This window comes from Nycticebus coucang, chromosome 21 (genome assembly GCF_027406575.1).
Source record: "Nycticebus coucang isolate mNycCou1 chromosome 21, mNycCou1.pri, whole genome shotgun sequence".
NCBI classification, from domain to species: Eukaryota; Metazoa; Chordata; class Mammalia; order Primates; family Lorisidae; genus Nycticebus; species Nycticebus coucang.
Genome location: NC_069800.1, coordinates 52,249,798 through 52,274,204, shown reverse-complemented (window position 1 = coordinate 52,274,204; position 24,407 = coordinate 52,249,798). Strand labels below are relative to the sequence as shown.

The following is a 24,407-nucleotide window of genomic DNA, read 5'->3' as shown; positions in this document are numbered from 1 at the left end:
GCTACTCAGGAGGCTGAGGCAAGAGAATCTCTTGAGCCCAGGAGTTTGAGGTTGCTGTGAGCTATGACACCACAGCACTCTAGCCAGGGACAGAGTGAGGCTCTGTCTCAAAACTAAATAAGTCAGGTGCTATAGCTCATGCCTGTAATCCTAGTACTTGGGAGGCCGAGGCAGGTGGATTGCCTGAGTTCATAGGTTCAAGACCAGCCTGCGTCAGAGATCTCATCTCAAAAAATAGCTGGATGGCTCGGTGCCTGTGGCTCAAGGGGCTAAGGCACCAGCTACATACACCGGGAGCTGGCAGGTTCGAATCTAGCCTGGGCCTGCCAAACAACAATGAGGACTGCAACCAAAAAATAGCTGGGCATTGTGGCAGGCATCTGTAGTCCCAGCTACTTGGGAGGCAGGCAGAGGTAGGAGAATTGCTTGAGCCCAGGAGTTGGAGGTTGCTGTGAGCTGTGATGCCGCAGCACTCTATCCAGGACGACAGCTTGAGGCTCTGTCTCAAAAAAAAGAAAAATAGCTGGGCATTGTGGTGGACACCTGGAGTTCCAGCTACTTGGAGGGCTGAGGCAAGAGAATTGCTTGAGCCCAAGAGTTTGAGGTTGCTGTGAGCTAGTACACCCTGGCACTCTACCGAGGATGATAAATTGAGACTCTGTCTAAAAAAATAAATAAATAGAAATAAAAATGATACACAGATGAAGCTTGCATTTCAGTTAAGAAAATGAGAGGAGGGTGGCACCCGTGGCTCAGTGCGTAGGGCGCCGGCCCCATATATCAAGGATGATGGGTTCAAACACGGCCCCAGCCAAATTGCAACAAAAAAATAGCCCGGCGTTGTGGCGGGCGCCTGTAGTCCCAACTACTCGGGAGGCTGAGGCAAGAGAATCGCCTAAGCCCAGGAGCTGGAGGTTGCTGTGAGCTGTGTGAGGCCACAGCACTCTACTGAAGGCAATAAAGTGAGACTCTGCCTCAAAAAAAAAAAAGAAAGAAAGAAAGAAAAGAAAATGAGAGGAAAGAAAAACTAACATTTGCCAGGTCTTCTACTTGAACCACGCTCCAGGGAGGTTACTAGAATTCAAAGACACATAAGCATTTCCTCCTCTGGAAACCCTTAGTGCTTTCTCTTTTTCCCTCATACTCTCTTTCTGTCTTGTTTGTTTGTGGTATGTGCCCCTAATTATAATAACTAGCATTTATTTGGCACTAATGGTGTACCATGTACCATGGCCATGTGCACTATACCCATTTAATTTATTCTTGGAATAACTAAAGTTAGGCCAGGCACGGGTGACTCACGACTGTAAATCCCAAATCCCAGCACTTTGAGAGGCCAAAGTGGGGAGATGGCTTGAGGCCAGGAGTACAAGACCAGCCTGGGCAACACAAAGCAATTCCATCTCCACAAAACTTAAAAAATTAGCTGGCAAGTTCAAGGTTACAGTTAGCTCTGATCTGACCATTGCACTGTAGCCTGGGCAACAGAAAGAGACTCTGTCTCTAAAAATAAATAAATAAATAAGCCCCAAACTTTACATTATTGTTTGCATTCTAGAATAAAGAAATTGAGGCTTGGGTGGCGCCTGTGGCTCAAAGGAGTAGGGTGCCGGCCCCATATGCCGAAGGTGGCAGGTTCAAACCCAGCCCTGGCCAAAAACTGAAAAAAAAAAAAAAAAGAAAGAAAAGAAATTGAGGCTCAGAGTGCTTAAGTAAGGATCTGAGGTCATGCACCTAAGAACTGACAGCCTACAATGTGAATTCTGGTCTGACACAAGACTCTAAACACTAACCACTGGGCTATATAACCTACCTTCCACTCTTCTGTGCTCAGTGTATGATTCCCCCAGCAGTAGCCACACAATTGCCTCAATCTCTACTTCCCTGCTAAAAAGGGATCACAATAGGGCCAACCTTGCAGTTTATCAAGGTTAAATAAGTTAACCTAGAACTAGGTAACTAACCATCTTGGTTTGTCTGGGACTGAGCACATTCCCAGAGTTTCTCTCCCCCACCCCCCCCTTTTTTTTGAGACAGAATCTCATTTTGTCACCCTTGGTAGAGTGCCGTGGGGTCACAGCCCATAGCAACCTCAAACTCTTGGGCTCAAATGGTATTCTTCTCTCAGCCTCCTGAGTAGCTGGGACTACAAGTGCCCACTACAATGCCTGACTATTTTTAGAGATAGGGTCTCGTTCTTGCTCAGGCTGGTCTCAAACCTGTGAGCTCAGGCAATCCACCAACCTTGGTCTCCCAGAGTGCTAAAATTTACAGGTATGAGCCACTGCACCTGGCCATTTTTTTTTGAGACAGAGCCTCAAGCTGTCACCCTGGGTAGAGTGCTGTAGCATCACAGCTCACAGCAATCTCCAACTTCTGGGCTTAAGCGATTCTCTTGCTTCAGCCTTTCAAGTAGCTAGGACTACAGGTGCCTGCCACAACGCCTGGCTATTTTTTGGTTGTAGTTGTCATCGTTCTTTGGCAAGCCCGGGCTGGATTTGAACCCGCCAGCTCTGTTGTATGTGGCTGGTACCTTAGCCACTTCAGCTACAGGCGCTGAGCCCATTTCTCTCTCTTTTTAAAACAGAGTCTGACTGTCACCTGGTGTAGAGTTCCATGGTGTCATCATAGCTCATAGCAACCTAGTCTCTTGGGCTCAAGAGATCCTTTTGCCTCAGCCTCCCAAATAGCTGGGACTACAGGACCTGGCTAATTTTTTCTTTCTTTTTTTTTTTTTTGCAGTTTTTGGCTGGGGCTGGGTTTGAACCTGCCACCTCTGGCATAAGGGGCCAGCGCCCTATTTCTTTGAGCCACAGGCGCCACCCTAGATTTTTCTTTTTTTAGTAGAGAGAGGGTCTTGATCTTGCTCTCTTGCTCAGGCTTATCTCCAAATCCTGAGCTCAACCAATCCACTCGCCTTGGCCTCAAAGAGCACTAGGATTACAGGCATGAGCCATCTACCCAGCTCAGAAACAGTTTCAAAATAGGGAAAATCCTAGGCAAATTAGTATGGGTAAGTCATCCTACACTGCATTTCCCTCCCTGTTGCTGAGGTTGGACAAGTGCTTGGTCCTAGATACAGGCTCAATGGACATCATTATTGCTTCCTCTTTCCTCTTTCTTCCATCTGTCAACAAAAATGTAGCAAGTGCTTACTCTGTGCCCTGTCCTGGGACTTGGGAACCCTGTAAGCAGTAGATGGAGGCACAGTTGGGGGTACTGTTCAGAGCACCTAGTTCCAAGATCCACTGTCATGAAGAAAATGCAAACCTCCCTGGGGGATGATTCCAGTTGCCTGTGTGGTGCCTTCCTGGGTTGGCAGCAGTTGGTTAGACTTGCTTTCCCAAGTAGGAAAGGTTTCTGGCTCTTATGATCCCCCAATAGTACACAGTACACTGGTTTGGGGAGCACCATACCAAAGTCAGACAAAGAGAGGTCTCGAGATGATTGTAGGTGGAAGGAAAGGGGGAAAATGTGCCTTGGGCATTGACTTCATGGGTTGCAATAAAGGTTGCAATAAAGGCCCAAGAGGCAGTTCCTATCATTATGTGCATTTTGCTGGATGAGGAAACTGAGGCTTGGTGACCCAAGTGGAGTGACTTGCCCAAGACCACGTAAGAAGAGATGAGTAATTGTAATTCGAAACGTGGTCCCAGGGAAGCAGAATGGTTGGGGCTGAGCGGGCTGACTCCTCCATTTCCCTCCCTGTTGCTGAGCTTGGATCCCCCACTTGTCCAGACAGCGCCGGGCTTGTCACGGGGCTCTGTACAGCCCTTTCTACCCTCCCGACTGCCAGCGTCCCGCCCCTTCTCCTCCCAGCGCCGGAGGGAGGAGGGGAGACAGAGAGAGAAGGGGGGTCGGGGAGGCCCAGCTTTATAAAGGCGCCTGGAGCAGTCCTGCCCGCCAGACCCCGTCGCGGAGATCCCTTGCGCTGCCCGCCATCCCACGTGACCGCGCCGCCCCCAGCTCCACCGCGAAGTGAGTTGGGGCGCGTCCCCTTCCCATTCCCCAGACCCTCGCCGAGCCGCGTGGTGCACTGAGGCCGGGGTGGGGAGGAGAGCTGACGAAGGAGGACGCTGAGATGTGGGCACCAGGCAGAATCCCTAATGGGAAGGATTTAGGACCCGGGGGAGCCAGGAGACCCGAGAGCCCGCGTCCGCCGGCTAGCCTTTCTTTCCCTCTAGAGCTGGGCCTAGGAAACCGCAAGCCTCCGCTAGGAATGCGTGTTCAGCCGTTGCCATGGCAACATGCGAGCCGGCGCGCGCCCATGACTAGAGGAAAGGGGAGGTTGTTTAGGGTGTGGGGGCTGGTCTCCTAGATGTCCAAACTTGTCACGCTGAGGTTGCACCGGGGAACCGAGAGGACATTCCCTCCTCTGTGCCCCCAGTCCTCTGGGAGCCAGCAAGAGTGCAAGTTGCATCGCCCCTCTGAGTTTCGGTTTTCCAATCTGCCAAATGGAGGCAAGATTACTAGTTCAGGTTCCCCGAAGAGTTATCTGGAGGGCGACGAATTCAGGCCAGCCCCCTCTTTTGGTTGGACGTCCAAGGAGTGGGATTTAGTGGCCCGGATAACTCCTGCGATCCCACCCCATCCCCAGGCTCGTTCGTCATGGCCCTCTTAGGGGCCCTCTTCCTAGCGCTGCTGGCAGGCGCACACACGGAGCTCCCGGGCTGCAAGATCCGTGTCACCTCCAAGGCGCTGGAGTTGGGTAAGGAGCAGGGGTTGGCGGGGATAGGCGGGGGCAAATGGGGTGGGTCGCCCCAGAAGTAGGCGCGGGAGCTAACGGTCTTGTTGCTGCCTCAGTGAAACAGGAGGGGCTGCGGTTTTTGGAGCACGAGCTGGAGAATATCACCATTCCCGATTTACGAGGCAGAGAAGGACACTTCTACTACAACATCTCTGAGTGAGGGGGCGGGACCTCGGAGGTGGAGGTGGGGCCTAGGGCATTCGAGCAGGTCTCCGGAGACTGCACAGCGAGCGAAAGGGGCGTGGCCAAGTAGATGAGGCGGGACTTAAGAAACTGGATAGGACCAAAAAGATATAGGCCAAGCCAACATAGGCGGGACCAGGTGGATGGGCGTGGCCTAGGAAATGTAGGTGGGACCAAAAGAAAGAAGCAGGACCAGCGGATGTGAGGCGTGGTCAAAGAGCGCTAGAAAAGTGGAGTCAGGAACCTGTCAAGGATTGAGAGTAGAGTCTGAGGCACCGGGTGGAGTTAATGGGAGGGGTGGAGGATCTAAAAGGCCAGACCTGTGGTTTAGCATGTGGGAGTTAAAGGAATTTAAATATGGGCTGGAGCTTAGGTGATGGCGGCAAAGTCAATTGACTGTTAAGGACCAGGTCCAGCAACGTCAGGGTGTGGGAGGGAAAGGGATACAAGCAGGGGGTGCAGCAAGTGAGTAGGTGAGGTTCTCTTTTCTTGGTACTGGATCTGACCTGAGGGCTTCCCACAGGATGAAAGTGACAGAGCTACAGCTGACATCTTCTGAGCTCCATTTCCAGCCAGAGCAGGAGCTGATGCTACAAATCACCAATGCCTCCTTGGGGCTGCGCTTCCGGAGACAGCTGCTCTATTGGTTCTTGTGAGGACCCAGCACCCTTGGGAGTAGAGGGTGGTTCAGAAGGTCTAAGGGTGCTGTGAGTGTAGGCCATCCTTTAGCCTTTCTGAGTTTCAGTTTCCTTATCTGCACAATAGGAACAATCATACCCACTTCTTAAGGGTTGATAGGACAATTTGGTAGGATGTCTGGTAAACTGAACAGAAGAGAAGCCTTATTAAGAGGTATCTTGGGAAAAAAAAACAAACAAAAAAAGAGGTATCTTGAAAAAAGAAAACAAACAAACAAAAAAAAGAGTTATCTACCCTTAGGTCAGTGGTTAGGGCACTGGCCATATACACTGAGGCAGGCAGATTCAAACCCAGCCTGGGCCTGCTAAACAACAATGACAACTGCAACAAAAAAATAGCCAGACATGATGGTAGGCACCTGTAGTCCCAGCTACTTGGGAGGCTGAGGCAAGAGAATCACTTACGCCGAAGAGTTTGAGGTTGCTGTGAGCTGTGACGCCATGGCACTCTACTGAGGGCGACATAGTAAGACTCTATCTCAAAAAAATAAAAAAAAAGAGATAGAGGGGCGGCGCCTGTGGCTCAGTCGGTAAGGCGCCGGCCCCATATGCCCGAGGGTGGCGGGTTCAAGCCCGGCCCCAGCCAAACTGCAACCAAAAAAATAACCGGGCGTTGTGGCGGGCGCCTGTAGTCCCAGCTACTCGGGAGGCTGAGGCAAGAGGATCGCTTAAGCCCCAGGAGTTGGAGGTTGCTGTGAGCTGTGTGAAGCCACGGCACTCTACCGAAGGCCATAAAGTGAGACTCTGTCTCTACAAAAAAAAAAAAAATAAGATAGAGAGGTATCATGAGGTGTGGGGGCAGTGAAGACTCAAATTCCCAGCTGAGATGAACATTAAACCCCTTGGCAGCTATGACGGAGGCTACATCAATGCCTCAGCTGAAGGTGTGTCCATCCGCACTGGTCTGGAGCTCTCCCGGGATCCTACTGGCCGGATCAAAGTGTCCAATGTGTCCTGCCAAGCTTCCGTCTCCAGAATGAATGCAGCTTTTGGGGGAACCTTCAAGTAAGACCTGCCCTCAACGCTAGTGCTCCCTACCTTTAAACCCCACAGCCCATCCGCTCAGTGCAATGCAAAGTGCACAGGCTTGGTAGTCAGATCAAGCTCCACCACTTGGTAGTCAAATCTCAGCTCCACCATTTCCCAGGTGTGTGAACTTGGGCAGGTCACTGGAGCTCGATGAGTTTCCTCATTGGTAAAATGGGGATAACAGAACCTGTTTTATAAGATCATTGTGAGGATTATTTATGTTAATACATGTAAAAATTTTAGAACAGTACCTGGCCTATGATAATTGGTTATCTAAGTGCTAGCCACTTAGATAAGAGTAATGTGAGGATCAGTATGCACACTTGGGTGTGTACTGGATTCTCAATTATTAGCTCTAAATAATAATAACAAAAATAATAACATACTTGAGGTTCTGGGCTGAAGAGGACATTGTGCTGATTCTGGAAGAGGGACAGGGAGAGAAAACGGTGTTGGTACACTGTCAGTTTTTTATTCGGCAAACAGTGTGTATGCCAGGCTCTGAGGATGCAGAAAGGAGCTTGAGCCTAGCTGGAGGGACAAAACATTTGTTATTGGTGTCTTGGGTTAAGGACCAAAAAAGTACTTTGAGGATTCAGAGGAGAGTGACCTGGGAGGACTGCCTGGAAGAGGAAGCTTCTGAGCCCAGACAAGGGGAAATACAGGATGGCAGCAAGAGGGTGGCAAGGAGGGGGTGTCGGTCAGTGTATGGATATGGGGATGCTCAGAGCAGGTTTGAGGAACTATGGGTGGATTCATTTGGTTGCTGCAGGGCGGGGGTGGGGGAGAGGTCAGGAGGTCTTGAGAATTAGGCTGGAGAGGGGATTTGGACTCGGATTTTGCAGACCTCCATGGAGGATCTGGTAATATAGGCTGAAGCTGATAAGTCCCACTACCACCACTTCTCTGGTCAATGTGATTTCTCGTGGACTTGAATTGGGGCAGGGGAGGGCCTGGGCTCACCTGGCTCTCTCCTCCTCACAGGAAGGTGTATGATTTTCTCTCCACATTCATCACTTCAGGGATGCGCTTTCTCCTCAACCAGCAGGTATGGGTGGTAGCAGGTCAGGGGACCTGGCGGGGGTGGGTGTGCCCTCTCTTTGAGAAGACCCTGACTCTGGCCCCCACCTCCCAGATCTGCCCCGTACTCTACCATGCAGGGATGGTCCTGCTCAATTCCCTCTTGGACACCGTGCCTGGTGAGTTGGCAAAGCTAGGAGCTCTGGGCCAGACCCTGGAGTTGGGTGGAAATGAGACCAAGTGTGCAGCTGTCATGCAGCATCTCAGGGTAGGCCCCTTCCAAGTCCTGCACTTGAACAGTCCTGGGTTCAAATGTGGCCTCTATGGCCGACTTGCTGTGTGAGCTTAGGTAAGTACTCGTTTCACTTTGGGCCTTGGTTTCCTCACTTGGCTGGCAATGTCTCCCCAAGGGGTTGCTGTGAGGATTATCTGAGGGGATGGTTATTAAGGTCCTCAATATGTGTTTGCTGATCGTTTGGGCTCCATTTCTCTTAACACTAAATAGGTACTCCATTAACGTGAATTCCCTTTTCCTAAGCTCTGACCTCTGTCTACTGTGGGGCAGAGACCGTGTCCCATCATGCCCAACAGAGGGCATGCAGAGGGAAGGAGGAGGCAGGAGAAACCAATAAAGGAAAAGAATCCCTTGCCAGCTTGTTTAGTGATTTGATGAAACCCCATAGTAGTAATGGTAGTAGTAGCAGTAATAAAAATAATGATAGCTAACATTATTGAGCACTTTCTATACCCCAGGCACTAAGTGCTTTCCACATAAAACTAGTCTGACTTGACTCAGTACCCATAGCTCAGTGGTTAAGGCTCCAGCCACATACACTGGGTCTGGTGGGTTTGAACCTGGCCAGGGCCTGCTAAACAACAATGACAACAATAACAAAAAAATAGCTGGGTGCTGTGGCGGGCACCTAGTTCCAGCTACTGGGAGGCTGAGACAAGAGTTTGAGGTTGCTGTGAGCTGTGACTCCATGGCACTCTTCCAAGGGTGACATAGTGAGACTTTGTCTCAAAAAAAAAAAACTAGTCTGACTCTCCTAACAACCATATGAGGGAAGTATCACCAGTGTTTGTGCAATAGAGGCCCAGAGAGGTTAAGTGCCTTGCCCACAGCACAGCTTTGAATGACTTGAGCCCCTCCCTACAGTACGTAGTTCTGTGGATGAGCTCGTTGGCATCGACTACTCCCTCCTAAAGGACCCTGTGGCTTCCAGCAATCTGGACATGGACTTCCGGGTGAGCTACCTGGGCAGGTGTGCGTGACCTCTGACCTTCTCATCAGATCCCCCCCCCAAATGGCTGGTTTTATCTTCCCAAAGCACAGCTCTGATGAGACCACTCTTATTACTGAGAAGGTTGTGGCTCCCTGTTGCTACAGAAGTAGGTTCAGCCTCCCAGGTCTGGCCTTTGAACCTTGTTGATCTTATCCAGCCCCACCTTTCTAACTTCATCCTGCTTCTCTGTAACTGTTCCTTCCTCCCCCACCTCTCACCTCAGGGCCTCTGCTTGCACTGTCCTTCCTATCTCCTCTGATTTAAGGCTCTGCACACACAATTGTGTTCCATCCTCTCACAACCCCATGAGTCACTTACTCCTAGAGGTGACATCACTTGCCCAAGGCCACACAGCTAGAATGTAGCCCCTACCTTTGCTTTTCTGACTGGAGTATAGCAGATTGTTCTAGAGCCTGAAATTCAATCCTGGCTCTGCTACTGACTAGTTGTATGAACATGAGTAAGTGGCTTAGCTTTTCTGTGCCTGTTTCTTCATATATAAAGGAAAATAACAGAAACAGAAAACATACGGTGTTATGTGAGTTAAAGGAGCTGATTTATATACCTGACACAGGATAATTACTACGTGTAGTACATGCATACAGGAGCTATTATTAGTGCTTCCAGCTTTCGAAGCCCACTTAAATGCCACACTCTTCCATGAAGCCTTCCCTGATGTTCCCCTCTCCAGTCTGATGGGCCTGCCCTTTGAGCCCTCTAGCTAGCCTCCTTCCAATGTCTTTTAAGAGGTATACTTGGGAGTTCCCCAAGAACAGCCGATGGGGCCAACTCCCCACCATCCACCCATGGTGTGCAAGCACAGGGCTGGGGACTAGGAGACAATTGCTGTTAGTCTGGGTGCAGGACCAGTCTGCCTTGACCCTGATTCTGACCCTCCAATCCCAGGGGGCTTTCTTCCCCCTGAATGAGGGGAACTGGAGCCTCCCTAACCGGGCAGTGGAGCCCCAACTGCAGGAGGAGGAGCGGATGGTGTATGTGGCCTTCTCTGAGTTCTTCTTCGACTCTGCCATGGAGAGCTACTTTCGGGCAGGGGCCCTGCAGCTGTCACTGGTGGGGGATAAGGTATGTCAGGGCCCATCTGTGGGACAGGTGAGAGGGAGCCCATGATGGAGCTCCTAGCGACTGTGTATCACCCCCAATGCTCCTGTTTAGGTGCCCCATGATCTGGACATGCTGCTGAGGGCCTCCTACTTTGGGACCATCGTCCTACTGGTGAGTGATGGCAGGAGGGGACATGCTACCTTCACGCCAGTGAGGGAACCAGCAAGGGCTGTGGGCCCCAGAGGTGACAGAAGGCCAGTCCTCCTGCCTGTGACGAAGTCCCCTCACCTTGTCAAGCCTGTTTCTAAGTCATGTGAAGGAATACTGCTACTTCCCACCTGCCTCCTTCCCAGAGCTTTTGTAAGGATTGGAGAGAACCCAAGTTTTGCGAGTGTAGGGGTTTCAATAATGGTTAATATAGGCTGGTGTGGTGGCTCACGCCTGTGATTGCAGCACTCTGGGAGGCTGAGAAGGAAGGATTGCTTGAGTCCAGAAGTTTGAGGTTGTAGTGAGCTATGATCAAGACACTGCGCTCCAGCCTGGGCAACAAAGCAAGACCTTGTCTCTAAAAAAATTTAATAAAAACATTTTTTTTTTAAATTCAGAGTCTCACTTTGTCACCCTTAGCAGAGTGCCTTGGTGTCATCACTCGTAGCAACCTCAAACTCCTGGGCTCAAGCGATTCTCTTTCCTCAGCCTTCCGAGTAGCTGGGACTACAGGTGCCTATCATAACACCCAGCTATTGTTTTTTTGTTTGTTTGTTAGCAGGCCCGGGCCGGGTTCAAACCCACCAGCCCCAGAGCATGTGACCAGTGCCCTAACCACTTAGTTACAGGTGCCCAATAAAAACATTTTTGCAAATAAAATAATAAAAATCAATTTGTAAATAAATAAAAGGGAAGGCTAGGTGCGGTGGTTTATGTCTGTAATCATAGCACTTTGGGAGGCTGAGGTGGGAAGATAGCTTGAGGCCAGGATTTTTTGCAACAGTGAGATCCCATCTCTACTAAAAATAGAAAAAATTAGCCTGGACTTGAAGCATGTGCCTGTAGTCCCAGCTATTCAGGAGGCTGAAGTGGGAGGATTGGTTGAGTGGAGCTGTGATGATGCCACTGTATTCTACTGGGGTGACAAAGCAAAGACTCTGTCTTTTAAAAAAAGGGCTGGCTTGGCGCCTGTAGCTCAGTAGCTAGGGCACCAGCCACATACACCGGAGGTGGTGGGTTCAAATCCAGCCCGGTCCTGCCAAAAAACAATGACAACTACAACCAAAAAATAGCCAGGCCTGGGTGGCGCCTGTGACTCAGTGAGTAGGGCGCCAGCCCCATATGCTGAGGGTGGCGGGTTCAAACCCAGCCCCGGCCAAACTGCAACCAAAAAATAGCCGGGTGTTGTGGCGGGCGCCTGTAGTCCCAGCTGCTTGGGAGGCTGAGGCAAGAGAATCGCGTAAGCCCAAGAGTTAGAGGTTGCTGTGAACTATGTGATGTCATGGCACTCTACCGCAGGGCGGTACAGTGAGACTCTGTCTCTACAAAAAAAAAATAGCCAGGCCTTGGCACCTGTAGTTCCAGCTACTTGGGAGGCTGAGGTAAGAGAATTGCTTAAGCCCAAGAGTTTGAGGTTGCCATGAGCTGTGACAACATGGGACTCTACCAAGGGCAAGGAAGTGAGACTTTGTCTCAAAAAAAAAAAAAAAGAAATGCCACCCATGCCATGGCACAGTGGTTATAGCACCAGCCACATACACCGAAGCTGGCAGGTTCGAACCTGGCCCTGTCCAACTAAACAACAATGACAACTGCAACAACAACAGAAACACTAGCTGAGGTGGCACCTGTGGCTCAAGGAGTAGGGCGCTGGCCCCATATGCCAGGGGTGGCGGGTTCAAACCTGGCACCGGCCAAAAACTGCAAGAGAAAAAAAAAAGAAAGAAGAAGAAAAACTAGCCGAGTGTTGTGGTGGACGCCTCTAGTCCCAGCTACTTAGGAGGCTGAGGCAAGAGAATTGCTGAAGCCCAAGAGTTTGAGGTTGCTGTGAACTGTGACGCCATAGCACTCTACCTAGAGTGACACAGTGAGACCCTGTCTCACAAAAAAGAAAAAAGAAAAGCTAAAAATAAATAAATAAAAAAGAAAGAGAAGGGAGACATTCCTTGGTGTGGGCAAAGGCAGAGAGGCTGGAGGTAGATCTGGAAGGTTTTGAAAGCCAGACCAGTCTTGTATTTACAATCTATGGGTCCCCAGAGGGCAGAAGCTCTGTCCCCCTTCCTTCCTCTTTCTCCTTGGGGGCTCTCAAGGGAACACAGTGGGGATTTGATACCCCTCCCTTCTCTTTCCCCAGAGTCCAGCAGTGATCGACTCCCCACTGAAGCTAGAGCTGCGGGTCATAGACCCACCGCGCTGCACTATCAAGCCCTCAGGCACCACCATCTCAGTTACTGCCAGTGTCAGCATTGCCCTGGTCCCGCCCAACCAGCCTGAGGTCCAGCTGTCCAGCATGATCATGGTGTGGGCCCCAGCCAGGGGTGGGAGAAGTGGGCTGGAGACTTTTGGAGCCAGTAATAACCACCTCCCCACTTTTCCACAGGATGTCCGTCTTAGTGCCAAGATGGCCCTCCGGGGGAAGGCACTGCGCGCGCAGCTGGATCTGCGTAGGTAGGCAGATGCCTAGGGACCCTGGTTAAGCCCTTAACCTCTTTGCACCTCGGTATCTTAGGAGAATCACACCCGCCCCAAGGATGGTGGAGCTTAGATTCAGTCACATCTATGTAGTATAAACCACTAAAGAGCCCGGGTCTTTTTTATGCATACAAAAGTGCTTTATGAAAGTGTAACTTCCTTTGCATTCTCTCGAAACCAGACGGAGGCAGACTAGGTACTATGAGAGATGAGCAAAGGTGCCCAGCAAGGTTAAGTAACATACCTATAGCCACACAGCAAAGAAAGTTTTGACAAATTTCAGCATAACACAGCTTTGTGACATTGAAACAAATGATTTTTTTTTTCAAAACCTCACTTTCTTCGTGTGTTAAATAAAAATTGTGGGATCACAGCTGATCCCACTACAGGCCCCTCTGAAGGCCATGCTATCTATCTACTTTCTAGGGTCATCTAAGGTCATCTATCTACTTTCTAGGGTCGTCTGCTCCAGTGTGATAGACATTAGCCACACTGACTGTTTACATTTAAGCTAATTATAATTAGACAGTTCCTCAATTGTATTAAGCCACACTGCATTAGCCACATGTGGCTAGTGGCTACTACCATGGACAGTGCAGATACAGAACATTTCACAGAAAATTCTATTGGACAGTGGTGTTCTAGGGCTTAAATGAGATAACGCACGAGACTTCTAAGCTTAGAGTCATTCTAGGGACAGGTTCTGACACATTGCAATTGTGTGAACTTAGGCAAATTTCTTCACTTCTTGGCCCTCGTTTTCCTCATCTATAAAGTGCAAATCCTAATAGTGCCTACTCTTAGGGCTGTTATTGAAGATAAATCAGTTGGTGTTATATCTTAAAATATTTTAACTTTTTTTTTGTTTTTTGAGACTGTCTTTTTCTTGTCACCCAGACTAGCGTGTCATGGCCTCAGCCTAGCTCACAACAACCTCAAACTCCTAGGTTCAAGTGATCCTCCTGCCTCAGCCTCTTTTATTTCATTTTAATTTTTTGCAGTTTTTGGCTGGGGTTGGGTTTGAACCCACCACCTCTGGCATATGCGCCCGGCACCCTACCCCTTTGAGCCACAGGTGCCACCCTCTCTTTTTCTTTTTTTAAATATAATTCCTTTTATTTGTTTATTTATTTATTTATTTATTTTTGCAGTTTTTGGCCAGGGCTAGGTTTGAACCCGCCACCTCTGGCATATGGAGCCAGCACCCTACTCCTTTGAGCCACAGGTGCCGCCCCCTTTTTTTTTTTGAGACAAGGTCTTACTATGTCACCCTCAGTAGAGTGCTGTGACATCATAGCTCATAGCAACCTCCAACTCCTGGGCTTAGGCGATTCTCTTGCCTCAGCCCCCAAAGTAGCTGGGACTACAGGCACCCACCACAGCACCCAGCTAACACTTAGCTATTTTCTGGTTGCAGTTGTCATTGTTGTTTAGCAGGCCTGGGCTGGACTCGAACCCACCAGCTTTGGTGTATGTGGCCAGCACCCTACTCCTGAGCTATAGGCACGGAGCAATTTGCTGCCTCAGCCTCTTGAGTAGTAGCTGGGATGACAGGCACCTCCCACAGAGCCTGCTATTTTCTTTTCTTCTTTTTTTTTTTGAGACAGAGTCCCAATCTGTCACCCTGGCTGGAATGTCATCATAGCTCATAGCGACCTTAAATTATTTAGCTTAAGCAATCCTCTTGTCTCACCCTCCTGAGTAGTTGGGATGATAGGTATGTGCCACTACACCCGGCTAGTTTTTTTCCATTTTTAGTAGAGACAAGGTCTCACTCTTGCTCAGGCTGGTCTTGAACTCCTCAGCTCAAGAAATCTACCTACCTCAGCCAACCAGAGTGCTAGGAATACAGGCATGAGCCACCCACTGTATCCAGCCAATTTTTCTATTTCTAGTAGAGATGGGGTCTCCCTCTTTCTTAGACTGGTCTTGACCTCCTGAGCTCAAGCAATCCACCCTCCTCGACCTCCTAGTGTGCTAGGATTACAGGTGTGAACCACTACACCCAGTCTAATATTTAACTTTTTAACCATGCTTAATATCTGACAGAGTAAGCTCTGTGAGGTTTTTCCTTGTTTTTCAAATAAAATAAATAACACAGGCGCGGTGCCTGTGGCTCAAGACGCTAAGGTGCCAGCCACATACACCTGAGCTGGCAGGTTCAAATCTAGCCTGGGCCCGCCAAACAATAACGGCTGCAACCAAAAAATAGCCAGGCGTTGTGGCAGGTGCCTGTAGTCCCAGCTACTCAGGAGGCGGAGGCAGGAGAATCGCTTGAGCCCAGGAGTTGGAGGTTGCTGTGAGCTGTGGCGCCACAGCACTCTACCCAGAGCAACAGCTTGAGGCTCCGTCTCAAACAAACAAAAAAATAATAATACAATAAATAACACAAGCAAAGCTATCAGCAGAAGTCTGGCAATAGAAATGCTCAGCAGTGGATGTGGTGGCTCATGCCTGTAATCCTAGCACTCTGGGAGGCCGAGGCCAGTGGATTGCCTGAGCTCATGGCTTTGAGACCAGACTGAACTAGAGTGAGACTCTGTTTCTAAAGATAACTAGGTGTGTGGCAAGGCGCCTGTAGTCCCAGCTATTTGGGAGGTTGAGGCAAGAGGATCACTTGAGCCCAAGAGTTTGAGGTTGCTGTGAGCTGTGACAGCACAGCACTCTACTGAGGGGGACAAAGCAAGACTCTGTCTCTAAAAAAAAAAAAAGTGCTCAGCAATGACAAGTAGCAGATCTGGAGAAATGTCAACCCAAAGAGGGAGAAATGACTCACTTGAGGATTCTCACCTGGAAAGGGGGAGCACCACCTGGACAGGTGTATAGGTGGGACAGCTGAGACTGAAACTCAGGGACCTCTGATGGGCCTAAGGAGCTTCTAGGCTTTGTGCCCACCAGGCTCCTTTCTCTCTGGCAGGTTCCGAATCTACTCGAACCAGTCTGCACTGGAGTCACTGGCAGTGAGTTGGGAGTGGGGGCTGGGCTGGGGCCCAGGCTGCAGCCAATGCAAGCCCCACTCACTTGCCGCTCTGTCTTCACCCCCTCTTCCCTCACAGCTGATCCCGCTGCAGGCCCCTCTGAAGGCCATGCTGCAGATTGGGGTCATGCCCATGCTCAATGGTAGGGTTAGGGTAATGCGGGGGGAGGAGGGAAGGAGGGGTCAGCTGGGTGGGCTCAGACTGAGCCAGCAGCTTCCACCCACAGAGCGGACCTGGCGTGGAGTACAGATCCCACTGCCTGAGGGTATCAACTTTGTGCAAGAGGTGGTGACAAATCATGCGGTGAGTGGGGGCATGATGGAGATGGATGGCAGAGCCCTCCGTCCTGACAGCTCCCCAATGCCTTCCCTGGCCTGACCCCAGCTTCTCCCTTACCAACTGCCCCTCCTATTTTAATCTTGTATCAGACTCCTCTAGCCCTTTGCACAGGTCATGACTTCCCCTTGGAACACTCTTTTCCCATACCACTCCGATGCCTACTCATCTTTCAAGTCTTAGAGCTAAGAGGGCATGTCCTCCAGGAAGCCCTCCTTGATGCCCAGTCTGTGTTCCTACAGCCTCCGTTTCAGCACCCTTGACAGAGTTATGAGAAGTGCCTTGTTGCTCTTTCTCTCCCACTAGATTGAGAACCCTTGAAGGCCAAAAACTATCTTTAAACTGTGGCCTCCGTAATTGACTAAGACTCCCCTCTCTGTCCCACCACACAGGGCTTCCTCACCATTGGGGCTGACCTCCACTTTGCCAAAGGTCTGCGAGAGGTGATTGAGAAGAACCGGCCTGCCAGTGCCAAGGATGCCCAGACATCTAGTGCCCCCCCACCATCCACGGCAGTTGCCTGAGCCCTCAACCCCCCACCCTGGTGGCTGCATTCAGGACTCCAATCCCTCTCAGCCCCTCTCGCTCCATGTCCACTGCCTGTAGTGCCCGCTTTAACCCCCAGTGCCACGGAAAAGATGGGGTTTGAAGCTGTGCTCAATTTAATTCCATACTTAGTCAATCCATCAATTATAGTCCATCCCTCCCCTCCCCCTGGGCTATCCTGAGCTGTGTTGGGTTCCTGGGATGGGATCAGTGCATCAAAAGGGGCAATCTCTAAGCCGGGATGGGGCCAGGTCACCCCAGTCAGTGACTACTGCAGGAATAAAGTGCGAGCTTGCCCCTGGGCTGTCCATGGGAGGCAGTTCTGGAGGCAGGACCTGGTCCTGTGCATAAAGGAAGACCTCGTCTAGTGAGGGAGGCTCAGAGGGGCTAGATCAGGCAGTGGGGAGCTGATCCCATGGTCATCAGTACGGCTGCTTGTTCAGGAAGCGGGAGAACATGGTGAAGGCAGCTAAAGGCTTGTCGGTGGGGACCATGTGTCCGGCACCCTGAGGAAGAAAGATCTGTGAGATTCTGGCCCGTCGTGCCGTCCTCATGCAGTTCCTCCCCCGAGGATGCTTCCTTCACTGAAAGCCGTTTATTCTTTCCAGCCTCTATCCTTCCCCCAAAACCTGCCCTTACAGGGTCCACATGGTCACTCAGGATAAAGGAAGCCGAGGGCAAGGGAGGTGGTTCCTGCTCCCCCTGTGGCCCAGTTTCCCTCGTCAGGCCCAGGCCTACCTTGATGGTGAGGAAGGCAATGTGGGAGAACTCCTTCACGAAGCCAGCAATTTGCTCCCCACTCTCCCCATAGTTCACCAACCAGGGCCGGCGCTGTACCTCCATCTGCCCCACCGGAAAACACATCAGCTTACAGCCCCCCAGCAGCCCTGAGGGGCAACCAGAAACTACTCTCCAGGTTTGCCCTCTGTCAGCCAGAGCCAGCAGCAGCCACTCCCAGGCGCATCTGCCCCTGCCCCTGCCTCCAACCTATCCCAGGCCCAGGAATCCCCGCCTTACCTTCTGGTTGAGGGAATCCACAAACCACTCATCCCCCATGAAATTGCAGGCCATGTCTACATCTCCATTGTATAATAGTATCTTGTATTTCTGAAGCAGGGGAAAAATGACAGGTCCAGAATAAGCCCAGGGTTGGTTCAAGCACTACCCCTCAAGGAATTCAAGAAGCCCCAGCTAGGGCGGCGCCTATGGCTCAGTTGGTAAGGTGCCAGCCCCATCTACCGAGGGTGGCGGGTTCAAACCTGGCCCCGGCTGAACTGCAACCAAAAAATAGCTGGGTGTTGTGGCGGGCGCCTGTAGTCCCAGCTACTCAGGAGGCTGAGGCAAGAGAATCACTTAAGCCCAGGAGTTGGAGGTTGCTGTGAGCTGTGATGCCACAGCACTCTACCAAGGGCCATAAAGTGAGACTCTGTCTCTACAAAAAAAAAAAAGAAGCCCCAGCTAAATGGCATGAACCAGGACAGGCTCATGTTTTTTTTTTGTTTTACTTTTTTTTTTTTTTTGTAGAGACAGAGTCTCACCTTACCGCCTTCAGTAGAGTGCCATGATGTACACAGGACTCACAGCAACCTCTAGCTCTTGGGCTTCCGCGATTCTCCTGCCTCAGCCTCCCAAGCATTTTTGTTTTACTTTTGAGACAGAGTCTCACTCTGTTGCCCTGGATAGAGTACCATGGCATCATGACTCACAGCAAACTCAAACTCTTGGGCTCAAGTAATCCTCTTGCCTCAGCCTCCCAAGTAGCTGGGAGTACAGGTGCCCACCACAACACCCGGCTGGTTCTTCTATTTTTAATAGAGACAGGGTCTCACTCTTGCTCAGGCTGGTCTCCAACTCCTGAGTTCAAGCAATCCACTCTACTTCAGCCTTCCAGAGTGCTAGGATTACAGCAGGTTCATGTTTTCTGACTGCTTACTACATGGCCAGAGCTCTTTTTTTTTTTTTTTGGTTTTTGGCTGGGGCTAGGTTTGAACCTACCACCGCCGGCATATGGGACTAGCACCCTACTCCTTGAACCACAGGCGCCGCCCGGCCAGAGGTCTTTTAAACACTTTATCTATGAAGGTAGATATCATTAGCATCCCATTTTACAGATGGGAAAACAGGCTCAAGATATTTAAGTAACTTGCCCACAATCACATGGCGAGTAAAGGGACTTACACAGAGCCATGTGACTACAGAGCCCCTGCTCTTAACCACTGTGATGGACAGAACCTGGTTCTAACTTTGCTCTGCCTTGGACAAGGTCCTCTCCCAACCTGGACCTTCATTTTCCATTTGTGACATGATCCAACTAGCTTTTCTCATCCTAACGGCTCCTTGAATTACGTAGACCTATTGCTCTATAACAGAGTAGCATGGGGTGGGGACAAATCCTGACCATGCCAACCACAGGACCTTGGGCAAGTGACTTCACCTCTTGGAGTTTTGGCTTCCCCAGTCCTGAGGATAACAAGGGGTCCCCAGTTTGCCAGGCTACTCCAAGGTCCAATGGCTGCTGGTGGATCCAGTTTTGCTATTCCCACTCACCTGTGAGTTGAGCAGCTTCAGGTACTGGGAATTCATGCTTTGGTAGAGGCGGCGGTACTGCAGATTCACCAGTAAGCTGCCGGGAGCACATGGGCAGGCCCCAGGAAGACCGACCCGGTTGGGGGAAGGAAGAGTCAACAGATCAGCCCTTCTCTATCCCAGCCCTAGGAGGCAGACAACTGGTTTCAACTCCCCCTTTTGGGTGAGTTACCTCTCTGGGACTGACTGGGATAGGGGACTATGATTCAGAAAGCCTCAATTTGCTCCATTTGGAAAGGTATAGGGACACTTTTTGGTTGTTGCAATGACTGGGATGTAATGGCATTTAGGAGCTGACAGGTGTGACAGTGACAACATGTAACAGGTAGAGCATGGGCACTAACCAAACAGAATGTGCCCTCTACTGCGCCAGGCATCACTCTTTAACTTGGGGTCACAAGAGATCTGGGCAGCTGGGGATGGTACTGGAGTGGGTGTTGAGATGGCCATCTACTTAACTAAATACCATAAGTGATAATGATTAACAACCAATGTAGCTACTTCAAAATGAACTGGTTGAATATCAGTCAGTCATTTTAAGGTCAGATATGTTAAAGATTCTGTACAACAACTACCTTCATTGAGAAATGCTAGACAGAGGATCCCTGGGAACCTTTCCAATGCTCACAAGCTTCAACAACCTGCCACAAGTGGCCTTAGGACCTCACTTGCACATGTTCCAGCGTGGCAGCTGCTCGGGGATGTGGAGGGCCTTTCTCACGTAAGGGTCATTGAGGTAGGTGGAGGCGGCTGTGGTGTTGGTGCAGGGGGGATCCATGCGCACCTTAGCCCCAGAACGCAGCAGTATCTGGGAGGCACAGGCAGAGGATCACAGTCTAGTCTTCCCTGCTCCCCACAACCCTCCGAGAGGAAGCCCAGGCACCTTACACACCTGATTCCATGACCGCTTGAGTGGCAGGCGAGTGAAGATGTTGCCCAAATCCTGGACCACAGCAGTGTCCTTCTCATAACTGCAAACAAAGCAGGGGTATAGGATTGAACCCACAGATGGGGCTGGGGTTGGCCTAAGAGGTGCACCACAGTACCTACCTTAATTGACTGGGTACCCCCCCAGCACATGGGGCATAGAGGTTGTAGATGTTGAGGCCAGAGTTGCCCACGATGTGGGACACTTCCTGAAGCTGCAACGAGACACCAAGCCACCATTCTTTCTGGATCCCTGGCTTCTCCATGATCTGACCAATTTGTCCCAAGATTTACTGCTCTCATACTTCACCTCTTATCGTCACTTTTCACCATTTTTTTTTTTTTTTTTGAGACAGAGTCTCACTATGTTGCCCTTGGTAGAGTGATGCCGCATTACAGCTCACAGCAACCTCAAATTCTTGGGCTTAAGCGATTCTCTTGCCTCAGCCTCCCATGTAGCTGGGACTACAGGCACCTGCCACGAGGCCCGACTATTTTTTGTTGTAGTTGTTGTTTGGCAGGCCCAGGCTGGGTTCCAACCCGCCAGCTCCAGTGTATGTGGCTGGTGCCCTAGCCGCTGAGCTACAGGCGCCAAGTCTTCACCCACTATTTTCACAGCTAGGGAAACTGAGGCTGAGTGGAAGGAATCTTCTAGCCATGGGTCCAAATCCTCATACCACTATTTCCTAGCACTATGACTTCAGGCAGTGACTTCAAAATTCATGGCCTATTTCCTCATCTGGAAAACATGGATAGTACAACCTCCCTTGAAGGAGAATACTGAGGATTTTTTTCCTTTTTTTTGAGATAGAGTCTTATTATGTCACCCTCGGTAGAGTGCTATGGCGTCACAGCTCACAGCAACCTCAAACTCTTGGCCTCAAGCAATTCTCTTGCCTCAGCCTCCCAAGTAGCTAGGACTACAGGTGCCCGCCATGACGCCTCACTATTTTATTGAAGCCAGGCTTCAATCTGGCTCAGGCTGGTCTCCAGCCTGTGAGCTCAGGCAATCCATCTGCCTCAGTCTCCCAGAGTGCTAGGATTACAGGTGTGAGCCACCTCGCCTGGCCAGAGAATACTGAAGATTAAAATTTAAAACAAACGGGGTTCAGCACAATGTCTGGCACATCACACACATATGACAAATATGAGGACGTCTTTGCCTTGGAAGTCACAGCAGGTGGTGATGGTGGGAATACACACATGTGTCCCAGGGAACACCGAACTGCTTAAAGGTGCAGATAGAAAACATTGGGGATGGGGGACAGGGAGGGGTTGCAGTCCCATTCTCAGGATTAAGGGTGGCAGGGCTGAGGCAGAGTAGGGGCAGAATCTCACATTGGTCACGCATTCTGGGTCTTTGTTGTCATAGAAGTTACATTTGTTTTGAGAGCAGCAGTGAGTCTGGAGGGAAGACCAGAGCCTATAGGAGATTGGAGTGGAAAATGTGTCAGCCCATGGTGGGCAGGAGGTGAGCACCCCACCCCTCATCATCCCCCCAACTTCCCATCAGGACCTGACTAGGAAAGATAGCATAGGGTGTTGACAGCGCCAAACTCAGTCCCCAAGCTGCCTCAGGTCATAGAGGCAGCCCTTCTTAGTCTCTTTAATTTTTTTTGAGACAGAGTCTCACTTTGTTACCCTTGGTAGAGTGCTTTGCGGTCACAGCTCACAGCAACCTCAAACTCTTGGGCTCAAGTGATTCTCTTGCCTCAACCTCCCAAATATCTGGAACCACAGGAACCGGCCACAATGCCCGGCTATTTTTAAGGGGAGGGGGTCTCCCTCTTGCTCAGGCTGCTCTAGAACTCCTGAATTCAGGCAATCCACCCATCTCAGCCTCCCAGAGTACTAAGGTTACAGGTGTGAGCCACTGTGCCCAGCCCCTCCTTAGTCTCTTTAAATCTTATCTCTACTTTTTGCGCTTTCAGCACCAATCCCTTTAAGCAACCCCACTCCCCATGTGCTGCTCATAAACCAGGGCAGGGCCTGGGGGTATCATGTGCCTTGTGGATAGACCTGAGATCTCATGACCTGCCCCACCTTAGAGGTTGCCCAACTGCCCCTCTTTCATACCTGTTCCCCAGAAGGCCATGGTAGTAGGCAAAATAGACCAGGGAGTTGTCATTCTGCTCATAGGAGGAGAGTCCATTGCCCACAGCAATCCCCTGTGAAACACCCAGGGTGCTTAGTTCACCTGGAGGGTGAAGAGGAGGAGCCTCTCTTGACCTACACCTAGACCTTCAGCAGTGTGGTAGCTGAAACCCAGGGTGGCTTGTGGGGCTGGATGGATGGGATAGATCACTCAACATAAAGAAAAGGGCTGGCAGCCTGACAGGTGAGCTGCCTGTTGTGGGAGGCCTGCAAGCAGACAAAGGAAAGGGCAGGAAGGTTCTGAAGGAGGCTGGGTTAAGTGAGGACAAGACCAGTCTGACCTAACTAACCACAAGGCCAAGGCCACAAGGTGGCCCCCTTCCCTCCTGCAGAAGCCTTGCACCTGGAGGTTCATGCTGGGGTCCTGCATGACCAGCACAGCCAGGGTGGGGATGTAGATGCCAGCATAGCTCTCTCCAGTCAAGAAAAGCGGGTTGTCCTTGTACTCAGGGAAGAGGCAGAAGAAATCTTTAAGGGCCTCGAAATTGCTCTGGGCGACCTGGGGAAAGCAGAATGGAGGGGATCTGGAGGCCCTGGTATTTAAGCTGAAAAGAACCTCAGAGATAATGACATCAACCCACCCCATTTGTGCAAGAGGAAGTGACTTGGCCACAACCGCTCTACATACCATGTAACAGAGCCAAAACTAGATGTCGAGGCCATTGCTCTCTTTTCCCCAATTATGCCACTTTTACAGAACCCAGCAGCCTGGGCCAGATGGGCAGGCACCTCACCTCAGTGTCATTGGTTGCGTAAGATTTATCATCGGAGTAGGAGAAGCCCACCCCAGCTGGGGACTCGAGGTACAACACATTGGCAATCTAGAAAGGAGGAGGAAATGAGCTAAAGAGGATCTGCAGCCCCATCCAGGTGCCAGACGCCCCCACAGGACCCACAGCCTCTGCCATACCAGGTTCCAAGAATAGGGGTTATACTCCAGGGTGACACCATCAGGCTGGACCTGAGGAGGAAAGAGATGGCCCAGTAAGTCCCAAGGATCAGGAAGGTGGAGGGGAAGAGCCACCATGCTAGGCCCTTTTCTGTTGGGTGACCCCCCTGAGAGGCACTGGTGGTCAAGCCAATGGGATAGATAAACAAACTGAGGCTCAGGAGGAAGAAAACATTTTCAGAAAATCAGTGCTCTTCCCGGCCTATCCCTTTCAAATCTATCCCTTTCCTCTCTCTTTCGTGGGTCATGTGGAAGGAAAGAGCAGCTGTCCACTCACCAGGAAGGGGCCGTGCTCGGTGAGCAACCCATCCAGGGAGCTGCAGCCGGGACCCCCATTGAGCCAAAGCACCACAGGACTGTGTTCGGGATCCTTCTGGGACTCCACAAACCTGGGAGCGGGATGGGGGCAGTGTTGGCACCAGTGAAGAGGCACCTTTTAACCCTGCCAGCCCCCAGGCAGCTTCAGGGGACTTCGGAACTCTCCCCACCCCCCATTTGCTCCCAGTGAGCTTCTCTGTGCTCCCTCCCAACTCCGCGCCGGGCGGCCGACCAGTAGTGGAGGCGCTTGGAGCCGGAGCCCTTGAGGTAGCCGGAGAACTGGCGGAAAGAAGGCTGCTTGGTCAGTCCAGGGAGGAATTGGATCTCGTCCTGGGCAGGGACAGCCTCGCCTCGGGGCGCCCAGGATCCGAGCAGCAGCAGCAGGAACAGCGGCAACAGCGCGGCTGGAACCATCTGCGGGAAGCAGCGGAGGGTTCGGCGGTTTACTTGCTCAGCTCTTGCGTGCAGCCGCCCCTGGGAGGAGCTGGCTGCGCAGAGGTGCGGGAAGCCCCCCTCCAGGCCCAGTCGCCACCCGCTGAGCCTCCTCCGCTGCGTACAGGCCGAGGGCTCAGAGATCCCTTCCAGCCTCCGAATCCTCTCACCTCCGTTCCCCGCGTCCTCGATCTCCTGTAGATGTCCGGGGACTGGAAGTCATGTGTACTCTGAGTCACGTGGGCTCTGGCGTCACGTGACAGTAGCCTTTTGGCCCCTCTTTGGTTCCCGAAGGCCTGGTGGGGCGGTGCAGTCAATGCCGGGTCAAGGTCTGCGGGCCTCGCAGGTCATAGCCCCGGCGCCCGCGATCCTGGTGTAGACTGCCACGTTCCCCAGCCTCGCTGCATGCTAGGCGGGAAGGCTGAGCAAGCGGCATTAGGACCCCTGGACAGAGACTTGGGGAAGGGAGTCGGCGGG

General features: G+C 51.2%; 2 protein-coding genes across 2 annotated transcripts; one reads left to right on the top strand and one right to left on the bottom strand.

Moving 5' to 3' along the window:
- Positions 1 to 3,826: 3,826 nt before the first annotated feature.
- Positions 3,827 to 16,729, top strand: PLTP (phospholipid transfer protein). The gene is made up of 16 exons (XM_053573989.1): positions 3,827 to 3,978; positions 4,598 to 4,708; positions 4,804 to 4,903; positions 5,454 to 5,582; positions 6,478 to 6,633; positions 7,642 to 7,705; positions 7,793 to 7,856; positions 8,837 to 8,925; positions 9,870 to 10,046; positions 10,137 to 10,196; positions 12,367 to 12,531; positions 12,613 to 12,680; positions 15,622 to 15,664; positions 15,761 to 15,824; positions 15,909 to 15,985; positions 16,411 to 16,729. Exons 2-16 carry the CDS (start codon positions 4,609 to 4,611, stop codon positions 16,540 to 16,542), a joined length of 1,488 nt encoding a protein of 495 aa, XP_053429964.1. The 5' UTR covers positions 3,827 to 3,978; positions 4,598 to 4,608; the 3' UTR covers positions 16,543 to 16,729.
- On the bottom strand, positions 16,663 to 24,231 carry CTSA (cathepsin A). The gene is made up of 15 exons (XM_053573978.1): positions 24,101 to 24,231; positions 23,731 to 23,912; positions 23,458 to 23,569; positions 23,142 to 23,192; positions 22,966 to 23,052; positions 22,575 to 22,730; positions 22,154 to 22,245; positions 21,416 to 21,500; positions 20,201 to 20,292; positions 20,043 to 20,121; positions 19,819 to 19,958; positions 19,112 to 19,187; positions 17,582 to 17,671; positions 17,303 to 17,407; positions 16,663 to 17,070 (listed from the first exon to the last, which is right to left on the bottom strand). The coding sequence occupies exons 2-15, from the start codon at positions 23,910 to 23,912 to the stop codon at positions 16,987 to 16,989; spliced, it is 1,431 nt and encodes a 476-aa protein (XP_053429953.1). The 5' UTR covers positions 24,101 to 24,231; the 3' UTR covers positions 16,663 to 16,986.
- Positions 24,232 to 24,407: the final 176 nt, after the last annotated feature.

What these genes read in the sequence shown, in the direction of transcription:
- CTSA (XM_053573978.1), bottom strand. Translation starts at nt 23,912, where the DNA reads ATGGTTCCAGCCGCGCTGTTGCCGCTGTTCCTGCTGCTGCTGCTCGGA. An exon ending in CCGAGCACGGCCCCTTCCTG is followed by an intron (nt 23,193 to 23,457) that starts GTGAGTGGACAG and finishes TTTCCTCCTCAG; the next exon opens with GTCCAGCCTGATGGTGTCAC. An exon ending in TTGCCTTCCTCACCATCAAG is followed by an intron (nt 17,071 to 17,302) that starts GTAGGCCTGGGC and finishes TTTCTTCCTCAG; the next exon opens with GGTGCCGGACACATGGTCCC.
- PLTP (XM_053573989.1), top strand. Translation starts at nt 4,609, where the DNA reads ATGGCCCTCTTAGGGGCCCTCTTCCTAGCGCTGCTGGCAGGCGCACAC. An exon ending in GCTTTCTCCTCAACCAGCAG is followed by an intron (nt 7,706 to 7,792) that starts GTATGGGTGGTA and finishes CCCACCTCCCAG; the next exon opens with ATCTGCCCCGTACTCTACCA. An exon ending in CCTCTTGGACACCGTGCCTG is followed by an intron (nt 7,857 to 8,836) that starts GTGAGTTGGCAA and finishes CCCTCCCTACAG; the next exon opens with TACGTAGTTCTGTGGATGAG.